The sequence below is a fragment of the Neodiprion virginianus genome, chromosome 2, assembly GCF_021901495.1.
Source record: "Neodiprion virginianus isolate iyNeoVirg1 chromosome 2, iyNeoVirg1.1, whole genome shotgun sequence".
Taxonomy (NCBI): Eukaryota; Metazoa; Arthropoda; class Insecta; order Hymenoptera; family Diprionidae; genus Neodiprion; species Neodiprion virginianus.
Window position 1 is genome coordinate 23,815,195 of NC_060878.1, and position 23,206 is coordinate 23,838,400.

General features: G+C 36.4%; 1 protein-coding gene across 7 annotated transcripts in view; it reads left to right on the forward strand.

Annotated features, from left to right (window-relative positions):
* Positions 1 to 23,206, forward strand: part of LOC124297096 (potassium voltage-gated channel protein Shab) — a 109,357-nt gene that overhangs the window by 10,726 nt on the left and 75,425 nt on the right. For all 7 annotated transcript variants that reach the window (XR_006906524.1, XR_006906525.1, XR_006906526.1 and 4 more), the window contains exon 2: positions 7,231 to 8,203. Coding sequence is in view for 3 of the 7 variants with exons in the window: in XM_046747720.1 (XP_046603676.1) it covers positions 7,358 to 8,203 (846 nt within the window). In the remaining 4 variants the exon portion in view is untranslated. The remainder of the gene's footprint in view (positions 1 to 7,230; positions 8,204 to 23,206) is intronic.

Below are 23,206 nucleotides of genomic sequence, written 5' to 3' on the forward strand. Positions count from 1 at the left end.
CAGTTCCAGAATAAACTTTTAGCCGTTGCTAAGGCGTACTATTAGTTCGCATGTTTTCTTCACAATCTAACTGGTAAACGTCGCAATTCATATGTTGGAAAACTAAATATCATAGTCGACAGAATGAAATTAAAAAGGTACGAGAATAATGTCCTCGTCGAAAAAGTTGCTGCAGCCAACTATAACAGAAAGATTATGGCCTTTAGTGAAATATCATCTGCGGATTTAAACGGTTTTCCGAAAATCACATTTGAAGATTTGGAATTGTTTTTCACTTGATCCTACCAACTTTCTCAGGCTATATTCTATCTAACATTTCGAATTATAAGATTTCAAGTCAAATTAAGGCATATTAATAGAAAAATGTACAAATGTTATATACATAATGACGAAAATTTTGTTGATATCGACACAATCAAAGGATACTGTTGCAGCTGTGCAAATGGTCTGCGAACAATTGGATGTTGCTCTCATGTGGCTGCTCTTGTGTACCATTTGTTTTACCTCCGGTGTTTATCAAAAATAGTTCAACCCGAGCAAATGTTATCAAAATTATTTGACGTGGAAAATGTTTGTCCCATTATTGATGAGGATAGCGACGAAGACTAGATAATTAATTCATATAGAAGACTAGAACGTCGGTTCTGCAAATGTAAAATCTTTTTTCAATTTTAGATAGTATCATATTTATCACCAATATCTTATTTTATTTTAAAAGTCTGATTTTGAGTTGCTGATAATTTGGAAATTCCAAGGATATTCAGTCAACTTTTCCTTAAGACATGGTCAAAATAGTAAAAGAATGGTAAAAATGTGCATAAATCGCAATTTTCGACGTGGCGCACCACTCGCAAAACTCTGAAATAATTCATAGAGGTACTATACACCTAAAGCAATGAAATGAAGGAAAAAAAAGATTTGTTACATCGACTTGATTTCGAAATATAACGATTTTTAACTCAAATTGATTTTTTTCGGTACCTTGGGAGTGGTCCTTCACGCCCAAATTAATTCACCTAAAGGGTCTTTTGGTAATAGATATTAATAATTTTTTTCATACGTATCCGTCAATCGAGTTTTGGGATAGAAAATGAAATGCATTAAATGTAATTTTTCACCCCCTGGAGAGAGTGGAGGACGTTATTGAATTATGAACACTAAAATAGGTATATATCTATTTCAGTGGTTATGAACCACTGGGAACCTGTTTTTCTGACTTAAGAAACATTTCTGCACAGGTAATTTAAAAATCCCGAAACAGGCGCATTTGGCCCCTCGTAACCAGGAATACCCTTTGAGTTATGCTTATTGTACTTGACGGTTGAATGAAGTGTTTTTCAAAAAAAAAAAAGGATAAATATATTGATTATTTGTTAAAAAAATTGAAATAGTCGTATGTACGTATAGGTGCGCCAATCGGATCAGCAGTACTAGTATTTTGCGTTCTCATCGTGGTGATGTATGAAAGTTGTAGTTTACTGACAATTAGTTGATCGGTCACTTGGGTACAACAGTATCATTGCCGCATACTTACAAAAAGTAATGAAGTCTAGGCAAATGTATCGGAAATATAAAAAAATCTGCCAAGTTACCAAAACCACATCACATTAAAGATACAAGAACGACTTAGGTATTGCCAGTTTCCGTCATGAAATTAGGAAAAAACCTCAAGCCCTAGGATCTCTCAGCCAGTCATCGCGAAGTCAGACCTCGCTGTTTCGTATAGTGTTACCGAAACATCAATCCAAGAGCTCCGTACTCGTAGCATAAAGCCCGAAAAATTATTCTTGGATATGTCGAAGTATAAATAGAACATGTATCAATAGATTTTATTTAAAGCTATTTCCGTAGCGAGATAGTTCACCACCTAGTGCCCGTTTATTGTACTGGTATACTGATATTTACGATGAATATACATACATATACTCTACTTGCTTCAAAGCATGTGGTGTTTCTTTCATCTCATCAACAAATTGGTGCAACTGATTCAACCAGTTACACCAAACAAGTTCCGGTTAGATTTATGTGCTTATTTTATTTAAAGTACATATTTGTTTCCGTCAACTAACATGCGACTTAGAGAAACGATACATAAACTTGAAATGAAATGATATTTAGTTGACTCAATTTCGAAAATACATCGACTGGTTCACTCGAACCAATACTCCATTCGATACAACAAGAAAAGACTTTTGACTCAAGGAATTCATTTGAATAAATCATTTTGACAAACTAACTATATCGAAAGTGTTGAATTAAAGTTATCGTATTTGGAAGAAATAAGGGATACTAGATTGAAGTGAATGGACTCCAACAAAATCTGTTTTGTTGGTTCGAAATGTCCTTTCCCTCCGTTTGAAACTTCATTTCTGACAGAGGCTCAAAATGTATTTGTATTTTACTAGATTGTTCTAAACATTTTCTGATTTTAGAGAATTGGCGCGTCGGAAATAGCAAGTTAAATGTACAGATAGAGTTGGTGCCAAAAATTTTAAAGAACTCGGGGTATGTTTGTCGACTACTACTTCTGCATGCAAAATTGCGAAGCAGATCTAAGATCGCAACTTCCGATCTTGAACAATATCCCATATGTATAGTAATACATTGTCCCATATCGATAATAACCAATTTCTGGAGTTTGTTTAAAAAATAATTTCGAAGACCCGCCCGCATAAATAGCATGTAGACCTTAGACCTGTGATCGAATTCTTAAATCACTTGATCGATATGTCGTATATAATAACATAATTTAACCACTTACGATACTTGGTTTCCATCGATGCTCTTACACGTGGTTGGCTTAGACTTGATTTCCGCAGTTGATGGTGATTTTTATACTCATCTTTATAGCCCGGTCAATCTGCATTTAAAATCTTTTCCATTTAAAAAAGTATTGTCCTTGAAAATTACATTATAATAGTTCGTGGAATAGGCTTACTGGCGAAACCACGTAAAAAAAAACACGTCCAGTACACTACCTCATAGGTGGCGTGGAAATGTGTGCATATCATGTATAACGTGACTCTTACAATCGCGATATCTCAGAAATGGTGACTCTTGGAAAAAAAATTATAAATACCATTTTTGTAGATAATTTGAGGATCTACAACTTTGGTCAAAAGTACTTTTTCGATAAAACTCACCGTTTCCGAAAAAAATCCAAAAGACCTCAAATTTTGACCTTTGACCCCGAATAACTTTTGTAGCGCACATGGGATTAATGGGGACTTTTGAAACTTTCTTTCTCATGGTGAACCCAAGCTCTTCACAAAAATTCAGCTTTCCCCCAATTTTGGCTATTTCAAATGTCTAGATTGACTAGATTGACTGGGCTATTTAACGGTGGAGGGTCGACATGACATAAATGATCATCAAGTCACTACATGAGGTATAAATATCACAATCTATGCATTTTACGTAATTCTAAAACACTATTTTACACTTCATTTGCAATCTGCATGTCGTATTTGATGTCTCGTCGTACATTTATTTGTTTACTTATTTGCATATTTGATCTACCCGTGTTTATTTTTTCGTTTATGTAAATTATCTTCTACTGTTACTCCATATTCATATTGTACAACCTACTTTTTGTGAGAACTTAATTCATAATGTTAAAGTGTGACAATACATTTTTAGGAAAAATCGTTATTTCACAACATGAAGATTGAGTATGAAATTTCAGTTAACTCTAACGAAACAAAACATTTTCATATTTTGCAAATTCGACTCCTTCAAATTCATTTTAGAGTTGCGAAACAGTATTTTTTGTTTCAATATTTTGTTGTATTGTAACGTTACTGATTTGAATCTTGTGTTTCTTTTTCCTGTTAAGGTTTTTCAATTGTTTGCAATGCAATATGACCGTGTAACGGTGCTCAAAATAAGTATACATAATATTACCCGTATGTAAAATGTTCATGTTGTTATGGAATTGTACCAATATAATGTCACCAAAATTTTTATTCGACTCTGCAAGTGGCGATAAAAGAACTCTTTGTATTCTCGGAAAACTCTCCTTCGTAACCATCGAACTGTACGAAACTATCGTTTGGTCGTTCAAATAATTTATTACCTTCGTCTGAATGAATGTATATAATGTTGAACACGTTATTCTTGCACACAACCATAAAGTATTCTCTGCATAAATAAACACATAATTGTATGTCTTCTCGTTCGGGACACAACAACGTTCACTTAGTCAAGCTTGTTTTATGGCTATTGCACATCCTTCTCCGACACTATATATATTTGGGAATTGCTTAGATTATTTCCTTAGTACTTTATGAGCCATTTATCATTGATAGTGTTTCACATACTCTCTTTTTCTATCGTTAACGAATAAACAGTTTTAATTGGCCACTGCTGAAACACTTAAGGGGGTGCCCTGGTCGATTTCGACATTAATGTGTACATCTACAAATCTCAAAGTCCACGTATCTCAAACGCGGAAAAACACTTAAAGGCCCCATTCTATATGTTGGGAATGCCCTATATGCAATTCTGAACAAAAATACTTCAATTTGTTTCCTTAGACGCAGAATTAAAGAAATGTCATGAATTCTGCAAATTTACTACTGTGATTTCGGAGTATGTTTGTTGAGAATTACATATAGAATGTGGCTGTTAACCCAGATAACTCTTTAACTCACTCTGGGACGCTCAGCGTCCCACCTTTTTGTGTAGCTTTTTATTTATTAAGCTACTTTTTGGTAACAACTCTCGAATTTTTTGATTCCACGTGGTTCCTGAAATATTTCTGAGTCTAAAAAACAAATTCTTTTATTTATATATTGCAAATTTAAAAATTTTTTTAACCTACCTTCTACTTATTAAGCTACTTTTTTGGTAACAACTCTCGAATTATTTGGTCCCACGTGGTCACTGAAATATTTCTAACAATACGTCTAAAAAAAAAAAGAAAATTTATTTATTTATTTAGTGCACATGTAAACAAATGGTGGAAATCTCTACTTTTCCATGAAAAAAAGCATTCTCTCCTAATCTACCATGAAATTCTGAATGCCAATTTTTACTCAAACTTATTACACACCAAAAAATTTTACAAAATTAAATCAAAATTTTTCGATTTATTGTTTTTGTTTGTCCACTATGTTAGATCCACTATTTTGACTTTTTAAATTTCGAATTCAGATTCACAATTTGCGACCCCGAAAGCCCATGTATGCAAAATTTCAAGGGAATCGCATGTAAGAAAAATGCATGCATGAAAGGATTAAGCTCTTTTTCACGTTTGTCAATGAGATACATGAACTACGATATTTGGAGATATATATACGTTAACGTTGAAATCGATCAGGGCACTCCCTTAATATCGTTAATTGAAAAAATTTCTAGTTATTTTCCATATAACTTTCAATTATACGCTTTATATGGATATGCTTCTGGCTTCTGATACAGAGGCTGTCTTTATTTATTATCATTTTCTTCAATTCATTTGTCTGAGGTGAATAAATAAATGGTTGTTAGAAGTTCTGGATAGACAATATACTTCCTCTGCACACTGATTTGCAAGGCTTTCAACCTGTTTTATTATAGTCTGCTTTTTGTATACACTTCTATGTTTTAGCTTATCTCAACTCTCAGTCTTGGTATATTTATTTCAATATTTCGGCACTTGAACAGTTTTTATGCGTTAACAGTTACTACTCCTATGCCTGTTATCTGGTGAGATTCTCTCAGACGTGATGCGCCATGGATTCGTGTGGCCACACCTACGTGATTGACGCAACGCACGATATACATATACAATCTGTTTGTCCAAATCCAACTTTACTCACATTGTTGTTACTATATCCTCTGTATTTGCGTCGGACGCCCCACTATAGTTATAGTTAATGTTTGTTTTCAGTGTTTGCTTCTCTCTCTTCTGTAAAATTATTTCTACCAGGCACTACTTATACCGTATTTCCTTATTTTATTTTCAACTTGAAGTCTCACTCGCTCGATCTTTCTTGCAATGATGTACGTCATGACCGATCTATTTATACAAACAAGCATTCTTACGATGAAATACACATTTAGTCGTCGCAAATTCTTCAAAAAATGGATAAAAAGGAAATTTTAATGTGATATCAATCGACTTGGAGTTGCATACATTACTAAGTATAGGATAATCATGGCATCAACTTGTTTAACGATTTCAAGATGTTTATTTGGCATAAGGAAAATAGTATTGGATAAAGGAATTAATACACACCGTCGAATATGATTACGGATCACTCATCCTACACGCGTTCTTCCCGCCATCCACCATCTGTTGGATTTTCGTAATTCAATTCTCGAGTACATTCTCCACATAACCTAAACAGGATACAAGTAGAGGACATAAAACATATAACAATCAATTTTGGAGGAAATACTGGTCAATGTTGACCACCACTAATTACTTTGTGTAATGAATTACGTTGAAATTACCAATTATGTTCGTAATTTGTAATTGAGTAAAAAACAAAAATACTACGATTACAATTTCTAAATAGAAAAATTTTGATTACAAATTACAAATGTAATCAGTGACGGTTTTCATTCTAATTACAAATTATAAATGTAATTGGTATCGATTTTTTTTTTTGCAATTATAAATTAGGAATGTCACTAAAATTTTTTTAAATTAATAAACACATTCGTAATTTTTAATTAAAATGTAATTAATTAAAACAGTGCTCAGAATTGTCAATATAAAGCATCCTTAAACATCGATTTTCAATTCAATAAAGTCCGATCTGTGCCCCTGTCGTGGAATGACAGGTGAATTTGTTATATTGCGGTCCGGTCGATAAAAACGCCGTTTGCTTCATCCTATTACAACCCGTTAATCGTGAAAGAGGGAGACACCTAGCACAGAGTTCCTTAGTGAACTATAAGATGCTAACTCTAGTAATTTTTTTACAAGTGGATATTCATTTACAGATTAGTTCAAGAATGATTGTAAGATTTCGAAGATTTCTGTCAATTGCATTTGATCTCAAGCTATTTTAGATCATTTCTATTTCAAAGATGTTGAGTAATTCGAGTAATTTCAACTGCGATTGATTTCTTTTCTCTCTATAGGTATGGATTGTAGCGTGAAAAGTTCTAGTACTTGGATCTCTAAACTGAGATCTATAACATCGTAGGATCAAAGCGTTGTAGATACATCGATTATACACAAAGATGCAGTAAAGTTGTGTTAGATCAACTGACCACGAACACTGTTTTTTGTTTTAGGACTAACATTAAGATGTGGCCAACTGGTGGGAGGTTGGTAAAAGAGGACCAGAGTTCCACTGGCGGATGAAACTGAAAGGCGACTGATCGTCAAGCATAGATTGACATTCAAGCTAAAGTTAATCTCATGCTGAACGACAGAAGGTTTGATGATGAAACGGGTGCCGACCCAGAACGCAACGGAAATGGAGTTCCTACTTCGATTTATACTCAGGTCCCTCATCTTGAGTCAACGATGGACTCTTTCACATATGACCCATCGCTTGTCACGGTTGGAAACATGTCGAACCTTGGGAACCTTGGTAGCCTGGGCAATAAAGAAGTTCGTTATGCTTCATTCTCAACAGTTCCAGCTTCGCTACCATCGATGCTTCCGCCACCGTTGCCACCACCCCCACCACCTCTTCCTCTTCACATGCAACAACGCATTTATTCGCGTTCCATGACATCCTTACCACCGGAGCCTTTCATGCTGATGCGTTCAAAAGCTTTGAACAGAAGAGTCTGCATTAATGTCGGTGGTGTTAAACACGAAGTTCTTTGGCGTACTCTGGAAAGACTGCCTCACACTCGTCTCGGACGTCTCCGAGACTGCAATACTCACGAAGCAATAACTGAGCTTTGTGACGATTACTCGCTTATAGACAACGAATTTTTTTTCGATCGACATCCCAAGTCGTTTAGCTCAATATTAAATTTCTACAGGACTGGGAAACTCCATTTAGTTGACGAGATGTGCGTTCTAGCATTCAGCGATGACTTAGAGTACTGGGGTATCGACGAGCTTTATCTCGAAAGCTGCTGCCAGCACAAATACCACCAACGGAAGGAGCACGTTCACGAGGAAATGAGAAAAGAGGCCGAGTCTCTTCGGCAACGAGAGGAGGAGGAATTCGGGGAAGGAAAATGTGCGCAATATCAAAAATGTCTCTGGGATCTTCTCGAAAAACCAACAACCTCTATAGCTGCCAGGGTGAGTCATGTTTTCTTATAATATACGTTTACAAATGTTTGTAGCGCGGAGGCATGCACATGGATCGTATATCACTCTACAAATACTTGTTAGCATCAGTGAAATGGTGAAGATACTGTATAATTAACAATCAATAATATTCAACGTTGCATCATTTAGTTAAACGCGTTTTCCAAATATGCCTTACAAGGAGCATCAGTTTGGTGTCCCCCCCCTCTCCCCCCCATTTTGTCGTTGCACCTCACATATGTTCTAGAACATTGAAAACTAAAAGACTCGTATTATTATTTATCGGCAGAAAAACTGTTTAACTGGGTGAAAATGGCTCCCAAAAATGTGCATTCAATGAGGTGGTTTCTCAATTTTGGATAGAAGCACTTCATGGATTTGAATGAAACCAACGCTGCAATGTTTCTATTCATTAATAGAACATTTCAGCGTTCGCTTCATTCTAATGCAACAAGTGCATCAAGAAATCATCCCGCTGTGTGCCCATCTTTGGGAATCGATTTCACCGCTTTAAATCGTTTTTCTGTCGATAAAAAAGGGGGACACCAAATTGGTGTTCCTTGTTAGGTGTATAATGTTCATTTGCCCATAACCATATCACGTTTAGTTTGCATGTTTATATAACTAATCTAGCTAAAAATGAAGGATATATTGCTGGGAAAAATAATTTGTTCGTATTAGTTACGAGTTTGGTAACTTCAGCTGTTTTTTGTTCTAAATTATGCAACAAAATAATCTAGTTTTTGAGATATTACAACTATATGTTCATTAAAATGTATCTAGACAGCATCAAGAGAGTTTTAAGGTTTGAATGCTTAAAATTATGGAAAACTTACTACATTCGACAGTGATGTAGTAAGAGGAAATGAGACAACCGCGTTATTCATTCACAATTAATTGGATGAAAATCTGATGCTATCGAATCCCCTGTACATCGCATGCATACATACGTATCATACATAAGTAGCAATCGTTTTCTCATATGCTAGAAAATCGAAATTGTATTTTCTGTGAATAATAAAGCAGTATACGAATACAAGTCAGAAAAAAAGTTTCTGTACACAAGACCAGTTTGGCCGATCGCCAAGATCAGATTTGTTTCTTTTAGAACTCGTTGAAATCAATTATATTTATAAATTGGTAGTAAGTATAAGATATCACGAGCGTGCTCATGCCATGCCACTTAAAAAAAGACAGGTAAGCAGAGTAATAGATTTTTATAATTTAATGTACCTATAGCGCTACCGAGAATAAACAATATCAATATAGTGTTTTGAAAGTTTGGAAAAAATAACGAATATACGGGTATTTGAATTTTATAACGTCTAAAAATTCATGTCTCTATACATATCCAAATTACCGAATGATTATATTTCACTTTTATCCGCAGGAAGTGGGCTTTTTATTATACGATACAAGAACTAGGTTTAAAAAATTCACGAACGTCTCTAACTCTTGCAGTTCAAATAAAGTAACATGTGATCAAAAATTATACAATAAGATTGACTTATACATATGGGATTTTTCATCTCGAAAAGTCTATTTTAATAAAATTGGAGCAACAAAAAATCACTGCAATCAAGCGTATTCGAAAACTAAGAAAATAGTAGCATCAAGAATTATAAAGATGAAGTTAAGTCGATTGCGTTGAATTTATTAAAATAGCCTGTTCTCAACAGAACAGTAAATCAAAAAATCCGCATTTAATCGACTAAAATTTATTTATTACTGATTTTTAAATGATTATATTTTTGTTCCGGTCGGCCAATGTCGTATCATTTGTTTATTTATTGATAAATGAGACGAGTTTTTTCTGTTGAACCTCAACTTCTCACAATATCTTTGTATTCAAAATCATTCAAGGTCATAATTGAAAAACATTTGCTAACACTCTTTCAAATTCAGACAATCTGTATGTAGTATCCCGTCACGACTAAATTGAGCCTAATTGACTCATTTAAATTACACAGGAGTTTGGCACTAAAAAAATACAACAAAAATGTGACCTCTCTAAAATTAATAATGACAAAAGTTTCTCTATTTGAAATTGCTGTTTTTGAGATAGCCATATTGACAAATTTTACACACTAGCGGAGACTTTTTTCTTCGTTAGCACTACAAAAGTGTCAAATTTCAGAACCGTTTTTGTCTGAGGTTAGCTGACGTGAATCCACTAACTTATATAATACAAAAAGAAAAATGTGCCACACTTTTATTGTGATAAACATACAGTATTATTTTACCAATTCGCATACTTTTTATAGTAGGTGTAACAAGATAAGTTATCATATACAGACATTATACACATCAATAGCTGATTTCTAATTCGCTTCATACGTCGTACAAAACTTTGCTGTTCCGCAATTCACTCGTAATGTAGGTATAGTATATCATTTAGTCACGCATGGAATATATATTGTCCAATGCTTTTCTGCCACGAATATTTCTGTTAAATTCATACTGTTTTTTGAAAATTACTGTACACTGACACGTAAATTCAGGGCACAATGATAGGACTGAATTTAAATTAGTCATTTCCGGCAACAGGAACTTCTTTAAGAGAAGACTTCGGTAAAACTTTGGAGAAAAATCGATTTTTTAATTCTTATACGATTAAAACCAGTCATAAAAAAAACTTTCAACCAATTTTTAGGTTATGGTATTATATGCATTGAAAAAAAGTTTCAATCTCCTGTATTGAAACTTTGTTTGAAAGCCTATATTACCATAATATAAAAATTAGTGGAAGGATTTTTTATACGACTTCTAGTAACGGTTTTAAAATTTTCACCGAAGTTTCCCTTATGGAAGGTGTCCCATTTCTTCCGCTAAAATGAGTTTTTTTGGATTCAATAAATATAAAACTGTTCAATTAATTACTTCCAAAATTTGCAGCTTGTATTAATTGATATTTTACATGTTCACATCTTCCTCATCCGTGACCCCCGGACGCAGTTTTGCAGCCGCAGGGGTGCAGGGTTTCTTCACTTCTGGTAGTCTGAATGAGAAAACCGAACGGAATTTTAGTTTCTAGGGGCGAGGTTGAAGTTCCGAATTTAAAAAGTTCCGAAAACGCCTTATTCCAAATTATTCTGTGGCGAAACTTGAAGTAAAGAAATCAAATTTTTACGAAACAACAAAGTTTCGAATGGTCGAGAACTCGACTACTCAAAGTTCCCAAATGCGAGATTGCTAAAATTTAAATTACAGTAGAGTAAAGTTCCGAAAAGTAAAGTTCCGATCGAGAAAAATTTCGAAAAATAAAGATTCGGTAAATTACAATACCGAAAATTGAAATATACTCGCATAGCGTAGTTTACCCAACGAGTGGGTGACAAAAAATGAGAAAAACCGAAAATCAAAATTACCAGGATTGCGAACTTAAGAATATCGAAAATCCAAAACAAAGAAAGATCAAAGGGGTGAAATTTCACCAAGCCAGAAATTTACAGACCTGAAAATCTGCGATCATTCGGAATTTCCATGTATCAGATTTTTTGATTTTCGCACTTTCAGAACTTTGAGTTGTCGAAGTTGTGCTCGTTCGGAATTTTTCCCTTTCCGAACTTTGCATTTTCGGAACTTTAAGCGTCGGGTTTCGGACCATTCAATACTTTGATGTTTCGTCAAAATTTTATTTCTTGACTTTAAATTTCGCCACCAAAATATTCGGAATTTCAACCCTTCCCCAGTTTGTAAACATGTAGCTGCCGTTTGATGAATCACAAAATTATTTTTTTGTGAAATGACTACTGATGAAATGAACTGACTACACATCGCTTTTTTCGTTCATCAAACGATAAGAGGATGTATGGCTCTGCATGCTGTTAAAATTTGTAGTCGATCGCTCTACTGGTTTTTCAAATATCGTGCACACTAGTTGCAAAACAGCTGTTCCGCGAAAAACGCGTTCAAACTTGAGTACAATTTACAAGGATATGGAGTACTTACAGTGTTCATATGCTAATTTAATTCAATTTTGCGGATTTCGGGATGAAATTTGGCACACTTATTCTTAACACCTTGAAGCACAAAACGAGGCAAAGAAAATAAAAAAATGGCGCACCCCCCTTAAGTAGATTATTCAAAGTTTGGGTAAGCCAATGCACTATTTTGACAATTTATTTGTTGTTATCATTATTATTGGTGCCATTACACGGAGAGAAAAACTTAAATTAGCCGGGTATATTCCAGATTACGGTAGATTTGAGTATACACGATAGTCTTTGGAGCAAAAATTATGGCGAGTATCGCTTACACAACCATATCACTATTTAAAATACCATTACCGATTTCTCATACTAGCCATATTCACTTGACCACTTATGCGTATGGCTGCTTTTTCTAAGTCGGCTTGTTGAAGTGATAAATAGTATTATTCTTTTAGGGATAAAATATTTTGGAATTGAAAACATTTCTCCAACCATAACTGTCATTTCCAGATAACCGTATTCACTCGTATATCTTTTTTCTCCGTGTATCATTATTTAGTTGTAAGTGAACTTCGCTTTGCATTACATTATTGCATATTATAATGTGAATAAATTTTACTATAATCGTACCAATACATCAAATCATGTATCTAGAAAAGTCCGGAAATCATTTGTGTGAATACTTATGACAATTTTCCTGAATCATTGTTGTTTTTTTTTTTTTCATAAATTTATTCACATTGGTAAAAGGAAGTAGAAAAGAAAGTTTATGAAAAACAAGAGATAATAATAAAATTAGTATCAGCTCTGAATAGGAGTAGACAAAGTAGAATATGTATAGTAATAAAGAGTTATTATAATCGAATTTATTATTTCTAGGTGGTGTGACAACGCTATTTTTGTACATACATAATATAAATCTATCCCCCTTTATGTCATGTAGATAGATTGACTACGTACTGCTAATCATTATTTTCATATTACGTCAATATAAGAATATATGAAAGCAGATTGTGATGGAAGGGTTAACACGTGATTACCAGGCATCATGTAGCTCCAGTCTCGGCACCGCTCCCTCTATGCAGTATAGTACCATCGGTAGATAGAATAAAAAGAAACGTCTCAGATTTATAACTATGGAAATAGTGGTGCAAAGAGGATGAAATTGACAAGAGAAAATAAAATACAAGACGATTAGCTACAAGCAGACATGTATTCCAAAATTAACTGTCCATCGAAAATCTAACAGAAAATACACCATATTATAGTTCAGAGGGTTGGGTAATATTGGAAACGATGTCACTTCAAATATGTATTTCGTCGGCCCTTAATAAAATTCACTTAACTTTAAAGAGGCTGATTATGAAAGACCTCACTTTGGTGTGACGATTATAAGTCAAGCAACTCTACGGACCGGGATGACAAAACAGTTCATTCCTGTCTGTAAGCATAGACGATAATTGTTTCATCATCGCCGTCTGTAGAGTTACTTGGATTATAATTATCACGCCAAAGTTTTTTACAAACAGCCTCTCTAAGGTTGAGTGAATTTTATTAGGGGCCATCGATTTGGTATTCAAAATGGCCAACAGCAGTTTCTATTTTGAATATCCTTATGAGCAATTATAACTGTTTCATATTACGAATGGAAGAATGTGAGCTATTTACAATTTCATAATACCGTAACATTCATTAGGAAATTCTATCGAAATCCCATTTTGCTGTACGTTTAAAACTAAAATGGGCACATAATTTGCCTGTGAACAAAGATTGTAATGTCTTGAAAAAAAGAATATGTAGTGACTGTGCTTTTCAAGAATTTCACCAGTTCTATATATCACGGTACGTGAGTTAAGGGAGCGGGGCTTGGATAGGACGCAATGAGTGCGAAAGAAAGTATATCAGCTATCCATAGACGTAATTTAGTGCAAGTGCAAGTGTCTGAAGTAAATATCTGCTAGTCTACCTAATTTGTACGAGTTAGGTGAAACATCTGTAGGATAGACAAAAATACTACTGCTACCGCCTACTTCCGTAGTAGTGCAATTTGGTCCGGTTGCACCTGCGCAAGGTGTTTTGCAGTTTTCATTGCCGCCTGTTTAAATTCGGGTGCTTTTATTAAACGTCAAGATAGCTGCAGACGTATAAAAGTGGTCACTAACCTCTCTCTTCCTCGCCCCGCACAAGCTGATCGCTTATGGGGACTTAGCCGAAAGCGTATTGTGGGCTTGGTGGTGATTACTATCATTTTCATTATTATTAAACAGATTGGTATCAACGATCGCACCGCCTACATTTGTATCATTTTCCACAATTTTTTCCATTCGTCAGATTGAGATAATATTTAGCGATATAGCGTATACGCACGATTAGAAAACTTGATCTATTAGTACTATAACACTACTATTATTGTCATTATCACTTTCATCGACATCGTTATCGCTATCGCTATCGCAATCGTTATCGTTATCGTTATCGTTATCGTTATCGTTATCGTTATCGTTATCGTTATCGTTATCGTCATCATCATCGTTATTGATATTGCTATCATTGTATCGCTATCTGTATTTCATCTTTATTGTTATCACCGCCATCAACTTTATTAGTCATATACACCATGCATAATAACATTGGTCTACGAAAAACAAAATTTCTTGTCATGCTTTGTAAATGCTTTTTTTCATACCTTGGCGTTAGACGAGTTAAAATATTTCTAAAAAAAAACTCCCATTTTTTTAGAACAATTGTTTATTTGAAAAAATAAAAGTGCATAAAAATCTTTATATAATTAATTTTTTTTAATTATTTTGACGACTTTTTCATACGGTCTACTTTTTTTTGAAACAACGTAACCGTGTCACTTTCATCCTACGAAAAGTTAGTGTTCAGACGAGCAGGCTAGTAAACGCCCAAAGTAAATTTAAAGCAATAAACCAAAATAACGGAGTAATTAAAAAAGCAAGAAATATCGGAAAACAAGATTAGGAACAAATATCAAGCGCCAGGCACTAAGTGTCAACGAAACGAAGAATCGACAAAACAAAATGTCAGCAAAGAAAACAAAGTTGAATCAAGGAAATTACCTGAATCAAACGATAAGCTCTGCTGTCAGTAATTGGAGGAAAGGAACGTGGGGGCAAGGAGTGAAAAGGATACACGCAAACGGAACAAAAGAGTTAGTAAGTAAGGTAGAAACTTATTCGGGGTGGATAAGGAGACTTCAGTTAGACTGCCTCGTACAGGCATTCCCGGAAAGGTCGGTAATACAGAACCCGACATACTACGTCGTCCACGTTGCAGAAGGCGGCGGAAAGAGTGGGGATAGACCAAAGAAATAGGATATAAAAATAATACAACAGATTTCAGAATAAAATTACCGGAGATGTGAATGGTACAACAAAAATTGTAGCACAACTTATGATATAATTGTGAAGAAATTACCCTACACGAATCAATATAATGGTATACGAGTTGATACAATAAAGTAGAAACACAATATTTTAATTATTAATCAAAAGATTAAATCAGGGTAGAATAGTTACACGATATAACACGGTAAAATAGGGGCAAAAGTAACACACTGGCTTAGTACGCGAAATGAAAATTTACACACTATATCCCAACCTGAAATTGATGTAGAGACAACACGATAGATCAGTAATAAGTCCCAAAATCATCGGTACAGAGACGAAGCAAGATATGACATTGTTCGCACACAGACACTCGCATATGTGCTCACTCACACACGCCAGGGAGTGGAGCGTAGAGCGTATAAAACAGTAATAACTAGGACAAAAACTAAATTCGGTATCAAATTGACAAACTCAAAATATTGAATACAAAATATGTGATAGTCAAGATAAAATGACATTGGCACGAAAACCGGAGAAGGGCAAGAACCCGAACGCCGAAGAATGACCTCGTCGGGTTGTTATGCAATAATCAGTAAGAACTATTTGCTCAGCAAAAATCGAAAATCATAACACAGGGGGTTGTGTGATAACGAAAGCTTACTTACGAAATCTAAAATGTAACGATAATCCGAAATCGAGAGTTACAACAAAAGGTACTAAGGCCCAAAAGGTATTTTCAACGATACGAAAAACACGCCAAGTCGTTACGAAGGTAGAACGAAAAGTTGTTACAAATAATTCTAAGCGCATCGGTAGTTTAACGAGAAGTGGCAAAGTTAGAACCGTTTTTTCCCGCGCAGGGTTCATAGAAAGGACGAGAAATAGATGGCACTGATGTACGAACTTGACGAGTGGACTGCCGTTAGGTGGCCTGGCGGAGACCGTGGCGCTCAGCGGATTTGAAGTGTTTCTGTCAAATTTGGTAGGGCGATGAGTCATCAGGTTGAATATCGTCAAATCGTAGAATATTCCGGTGTCGTGCCAATAAATGAAGCTGCTTTTCATGTTATCGAAAAAGAGATAAGGGGTTACATACAACTGGGGCGGCTAAAACTAAGATTACGTTTAAGAATTTTTTTCGTACTTAAAACTGAATTTTATTGAACAATCATTACTTATAGTTTAAAGTCTGACATATTATCCATATTGTGTGAAAATTTGGTTGAAAAATTTCAAACGGTAAAAAAGTTACAGTCGTTTTCCTGAGACATGTTTTTCTTGATAGCGTTTGTGGTACCGGACGTGCCTTCACTATTTCTTATATTAAAATAAAAAAAAAAAAAATGTCCTAAAGTAGATAGATGAAACTAGTACTCAGTAAACCGGGATTTAAAAATTACATTTTTTCGGATCCTCGCAGTCTTTGGAACAAAAAAGCCGATTTTTCGCCTCAAAATTTTTCACTACTCATAACGAAAAAAACTATGCGAAGTATCAAAAAAACGGCGCACAAGTACTAAATTATTGTGGGAAATATAACTATGCAAAACTAGATCTCTGTATATATGACGAATCTTCCTGAAATGTCGACGCTTCCATTAGATCTTTTTTTTGCTGTGTTAACCTCATTGTTCCTTCTTTTGATGGCCTTGTCGCTGCTCACCCGGCCTGCAGGATAGTCACTCGAAGGATAGTACTTTCGAATGAACAAATTTATGAAAAATCGATTTTTTGACGTAGCCAGGTGTACGTAACTCCTGGTGAGGTCAACCAGGTGAACGTCAACCCACGTTGTTGGCAGTTCAAGTCGTACGTAGGTGGCGAGATGCGGTAAACGATTACTACAGAGACACAAGTACTCTCACCGACACTTTCAGGCACCTGCCAGGAATGTGTCAGCATCTCAGTAATGACAGACTTTACATTCTGTGGTTTCCAAGCTGGATACAGTACCCGTCAAACTTCTTGGCCATCGCGCGAGGTGGTGGGGGAAAGTTTGCGCATTGTACACTTACGTGCAAAAATAATATGTCAATGAAAGACACAATTTTTCATGATTGCGTTAGCTAATATAATCACTGAACGCGAGTGTACACAAGAGACCAGCGCTGCAGCGGGACGTTAACGATGCGCTGGAGGCAAGCGTCAACTGACCAACCAATCAGAGCGCGCCCCGCCTCCGCGTCCCGCACCACACCGCCAAAGAGACCTATTTTTCGTTTTTGCGCATTCAAGGTCGTTTGTCCAAGAAGTTTGACGGATACTATACAAACGTTTCGCTAGTCTTGGTAGTACGACAGTGCCTAGGCAACGATATCGTCTCCGCCTTATCTCTCAGCGACACTATCTTCTTCCGGACCGCTCGTTGGAAGGTTAGGCTGGTCGGGACACAGAAAAAAAATACAAAACGAAAAACGATAAGAAATACTTTGGATTCTTCTAGTACGGGTCGTATCGTGAGTCTTAACTTCTCATCGTTAGCCAGTCGAATACGGAATATAGTGGATGCGGTGAATGTAGCCAGTATAATCTGATTAGACCGTCGGTCGGCGAAGTCGTCGAAAGCTGGAAACGATAGATATCGGTCCCTCGGTGGTCAGGATCGTTGTCGTCCAAGTACCTTATTATCGTGCGCCGAAGTGCGAAATACAGAATTTACAAAGAAAGAATTGGTTAAAACTAGTTATTGCCTATTTTGTATCGAGTTCGGTTGGAGTACCCTGCTGAGGACGCGTAAACTAGAAATAATAACGGTTGTGTGCCCTTGTGACGCGCGACTTTGAAACGCCACGTTACAATATACATATAGGGTTATTTGACTCTATAGGTATAAGGGTGTGTATTCAGAGTAAAGGGTTGAATCTGTGTAAGTATAAAGGTATATTTCGGGTCAAAGATTCCCTGATTCTAAGATGGATATATATTGTATATGTGTGGGTACAGTGTTAAATCTGTAAGGGTATGAGGGCATGTATGTGAGGTAAAGGATTAAATCTGGCAAGGTATGAAGGCATATATCTGGGGTAAAAGGTTAAATCTGTGAAGGTATGAGGGCATATATGTGGAGTAAAGGGTTAGATCTGTAAAAGAATGGGAGCACATATATAAGTTCGAGATTAAATCTGTCCAAGTATAAGGGCATATACGTGGGTTCGAGGTTAAGTCTGTCAAGATCTGAGAACATATACGAAAGGTAAAAGGAAAAGCGGTCTTCCTGGTGAAGAGCCTGACGGCAGAGGAAAGGAGGAGGTGAGATACTGAGGGGAAGGGCGGGTAGTGGAAGAAAGGTCTGAATTCCTGACACGGCGGCGGCGGTGAGATATCTTTATAATATAGAGAGCGATTTTATTTTCAGGCTGGTTAATAGTACATTCGAGTTGCGATTGACTCTCCGCGCGAAAGTCTGCCACTGCTGGCCTCAGAATCTTCTCCCCTCTCCTTTAGTTCTAGAAGCGTTTGACTATCGTCGGCGCAGGCGCTCAGTTTTCTGCTTTCGCTACCAGCCGATGTCTCTACACGTTGAACCTCTTAACACAGTCGCCTCATGCCGCGGGCACATATTACCGTCATCTGTATGGTCTCTTACCCCTTTTCTTCTACCATCTTATGTAACAAATCAACTTGCCACCACCCTATATGGCTGACGACCCCCTTTGGTCACGCTATGTGACAGGCCAGACTTTGCCGCGACCCTATATGACGGACGACCCTTTTTGGTCACCTTATGTGACAGATCCGTCTTTGCCGCCACTATATATGGCAGACGACCCTTTTTAGTCACCCTATGTGACAGGTCAGTCTTTTGCGTTTGACGACTTATATTTTCTTGTTATTTGTCCATTTTACATATACATATTTTTACGTTCCAACTGTGCATTTATGCACTAAACACACGACAATAGCGGTGAAGCAAGTATAAACAAATAAATATCACTGTGCACAAGCGACTAACGCGAAATTAAGTGGTCCTCTGACCATTAAATAACAATTAACTAAGGCGACTCTACAAGCACGTAAATAATACTAATAAATTGACCTTGCGCAGGTTTGGTCTGACACAAACACACTTTATATACTCACGCCAAGGGCAGGAGTCTGTCTGCGGTCTTGGCTTCAGCGGCCCGTAAGATTGCGCAGTCTATTTCTATAGGTCTATAGTGTGAACCAATTGTAACATGGATAGTCAAGATTCCCTACAGCTATAAGCTAAATTCGTGACCCGGACAAATAGGTGCCATTTATCTCACTTAAATAGTACCAATCATTTAATGGTGAATAATTGTGAATTGGATGCCATGGTGATTTTATTATTCCCACCTTACCTTGGCCATGTAACCGACTTAGGTCGTGGGTTGTTCTGGTACCGGGTCGCGTTGTTCGGTGTTGGGGTCTTTCGGCAATCATTGGTGACAAAATTCTCAAGAGGGAGTCGGGAAAGATTTAATAAAGCGTAATTATAATTACTTAAACCACCACCATACCTTTTCCGTCCTCTCTCGAGAATTACTAGCCAATCTCTAATCTCTGCATCGTTTCTAAGGTGTTGGAGCGCATTGTACTGGATCAGATCATGGTTTTTCCCGACAGCTGTGGCTTGCATGACCCCCATCAGTCAGGTTTTCGCCCTGGACTTGACACATAGTCGGCGCTACTGAGGCTCACCAAACACATTCGCATAGGAATTGATAACCGTAAAGTAACCTTATTCGTTCTAGTTGATTTTCGAAAAGCTTTTGATTCTATCCCTTATTCTATCCTACTCAGAAAACTACACGATATGAGCTTTTCTCGGAGCGCCTTGAACTGGATAGCCAGTTATTTACAGGGTATATCGCAGGCGGTGGCTGGTAGCAACGGGAAATTGCCTTCTTAAACAAGTCTCAATCAAGGTGTGTCTCGAAGTTCGGTACTGGGCCCCCTTATATTTCTGGTTTTTATTAACCACTTGTCCCGTGTCTTGCGTTTCTCAGACCATCTCATTTATGCGGACGATCTGCAAATTTATTTGTCGACTCCTGTTTGTGGCCTGGCGAATGCTATCCGTAGCATCAACAAGGATATCGACGCTGTTTTAGGTTGGGCTGCGGCCAATGCCTTGAAGTTAAATGTTACTAAGATCCAAGCCATCTTTCTCTGTAACACTATTATGATTGTCAGACTCAAGAGTCTCGAGCTCCCGAATATCTGTCTCAATGGGTACTCCATAGCCTTCTCTCACTGTGTACAGAATCTCGGACTGCTCATTAACAACGGTTTGACCTGATCCCTTCAGGTGTACTCCATCTGTAACCGGGTGCATTGTCTGCTCAGGCAACTTTCTCCCTCACGTCCTATGCTATCTTTTGCCCTCCGTAAGTTTCCATCACTGATTTTCCCCATTTCTGACTATTGCGCTATCGTCTATAACGATCTCTCTGGGGTGCAGAACGCACCTGCGTCTGCGGTGTGGTAAGGAGAGATCATATTACTCTTTACTATCGAGGACTTGGCTGGCTTTCTGTCCAGGATCACAGGCTTTATCTTCTGGGCACTGTACTCTTCATAATTTTTCGATCTGGGAGTCCAGGTTACCTAAGAAGCCTTTTTACCAATCGGAAACTTGCAATTCGTGACATGACCAGGCTCCACGTGAGTAATTTTGTTACTTCGCGGTTTGCAAGTGAATCGTATCTACGATATTTCACGGTTGAAGGGTTGCGTTTATGGGAATCTCTTCCAGGCGAGCTGAGGGAGTCCAGTTTTTTGCAGGGCTACAAACAGGATCTTTTTAATCACCTGTTAGCCGCTGAGGATGCGCGATGGCGTGCGATCTGACTTTGCTTTTCCTTGTCATCTGATGTATTTTCTAATTATTTATGACTTTAATTTGAGTCTGTTAGCTGTGTAGTTATGTTTATTTATGTTATTTTACTTTAATTTTTATTTTCTTTCATTTTTTGTTTTATTCATTTTTTTATGTAACCTGACCTACGTCTCTATACTTTTACCATGCTTTCCTCTCCTTTACTACTCTGTACTTCTTATTTTTTATCACTGCACTTATGTGAATTGTTTGTTAGTTTCTATTGGTATAAATATTGCTGGTTTGTGTTAGATTAATTTAAGGTTTTTTGATTGTATTTTATTTTCTGAAGCGGTATTTTTGGCTTTCTCCTGTTTGACATGTTTGTTTCGTATTTGTTGAATTTGTTGTAGACAAATAATTCGAGGTTGTCCAATATTGCCATGGACATTAATAAATATTGATACTGATACTGATACTGATGGTCACGGCAAGACACTATTTGTAAGAGAGGGTTCAACAATCCAGCAGACAACTTGGTCCAGAATTAATACTTTGACTTAAAATTTTCGTCAAGTTTACTCAAAATATCGGGTAAAAATTTGGTATTATACGTAAAATATAAAACATACAATGATGGAAGAAAAATCTTTAAAGTGCCTTTTTTTCACGCTTCTGACTGCCCCTTGAGGGAGTATTCTAGTCTAAAAATAAAGACATTTTTACCATCCATTATTTCACAGAATCTTTATTGGTATTTGAAGAACGTACATTTAAATTTTTCTTAAGAAAACAAGTGGAAATAAAAAAAAATGATGGATCTCTAAATACGGCTGTTGCAAAAGAAACCGGTTGAAGTAGTTGATACGATTCTAGTGCTCCCGTTCATCCGAAACAGAAAAAAAACAAATTTTCTTGATCAATAGGAATGTCGCTATAACACGTACCAAAAAAAAAAATTATGAAAATGGCAACTGTTTGAAGGCAAAATTATTTATTTTTTATCTTTATTTTTCTAGGTGCTTTTCAATTTTTTATAACTAGTAATAATAATTTAGCAATGCCCGAGGCAGGGGCTTTAAAGAAATGTATACTGTATAAAACAGGAATTCTTCTCACCGTTAATCGGCGATTCTTGGGGCATATAGGAGGCCTTTTACCGTATTTGCACCTTCCTTAGAAGCTGATCTTTCTGGCCTTGAAGCCAATAGATTTGTTGAGGTGTGCATCGAGCAATTGTGCATAGTTTCACAAGTGCTCATAACTTTCTCAATTTTTGAAAATTCGCCATCGGCCTTAGGCCAAAATATTCTTAAAAGATGTAGGTGTAATACTATGCAAAAAAATGAATCCATTTTTCCAAATTTGTAAACCAGAATAGCCCCTCAAGTCCTTTAATTCATCTCACAGTTCCCAAGGACGTACCGGACGGCATTGTAACAGGTTTCGGACAGATAATTGCGTAAACTACGTGGCATCATCCATATTTCTACCGTGGGCATCGCCCTATTCCATTTTTCATCATCTTTCACAGACTTAGGACTAAACGTATTTCTGAAATGTGTACAGAATTTCTCCATTTACCGTTCCAAGCTCATAAAAACTTGTACCTTGTATTTGTACTCGTAAAGCTGTAGTACAAGGTTCAAAAGGAATTGTGACGCCCATTTTTTAGTAACTCTCTTCAAAAAATTTACCTTCTTCAGCGTGACAATCTTGATATAATACATGTGATTATTAAACTACAGTTTCCTATCAAAGACAATACCTAAATCTTTAATATGCTCAACATTTGCAAAATGAATACCATTCAAAGAAGAAATAGTCGTTGGCAGCCCAGTTTCACCAAAACGTATACATACTAAAATATTTATTAACATTACAACTCAGCTCAGATCATTAAGTCCGCGCCACTGGGAGAATGAAT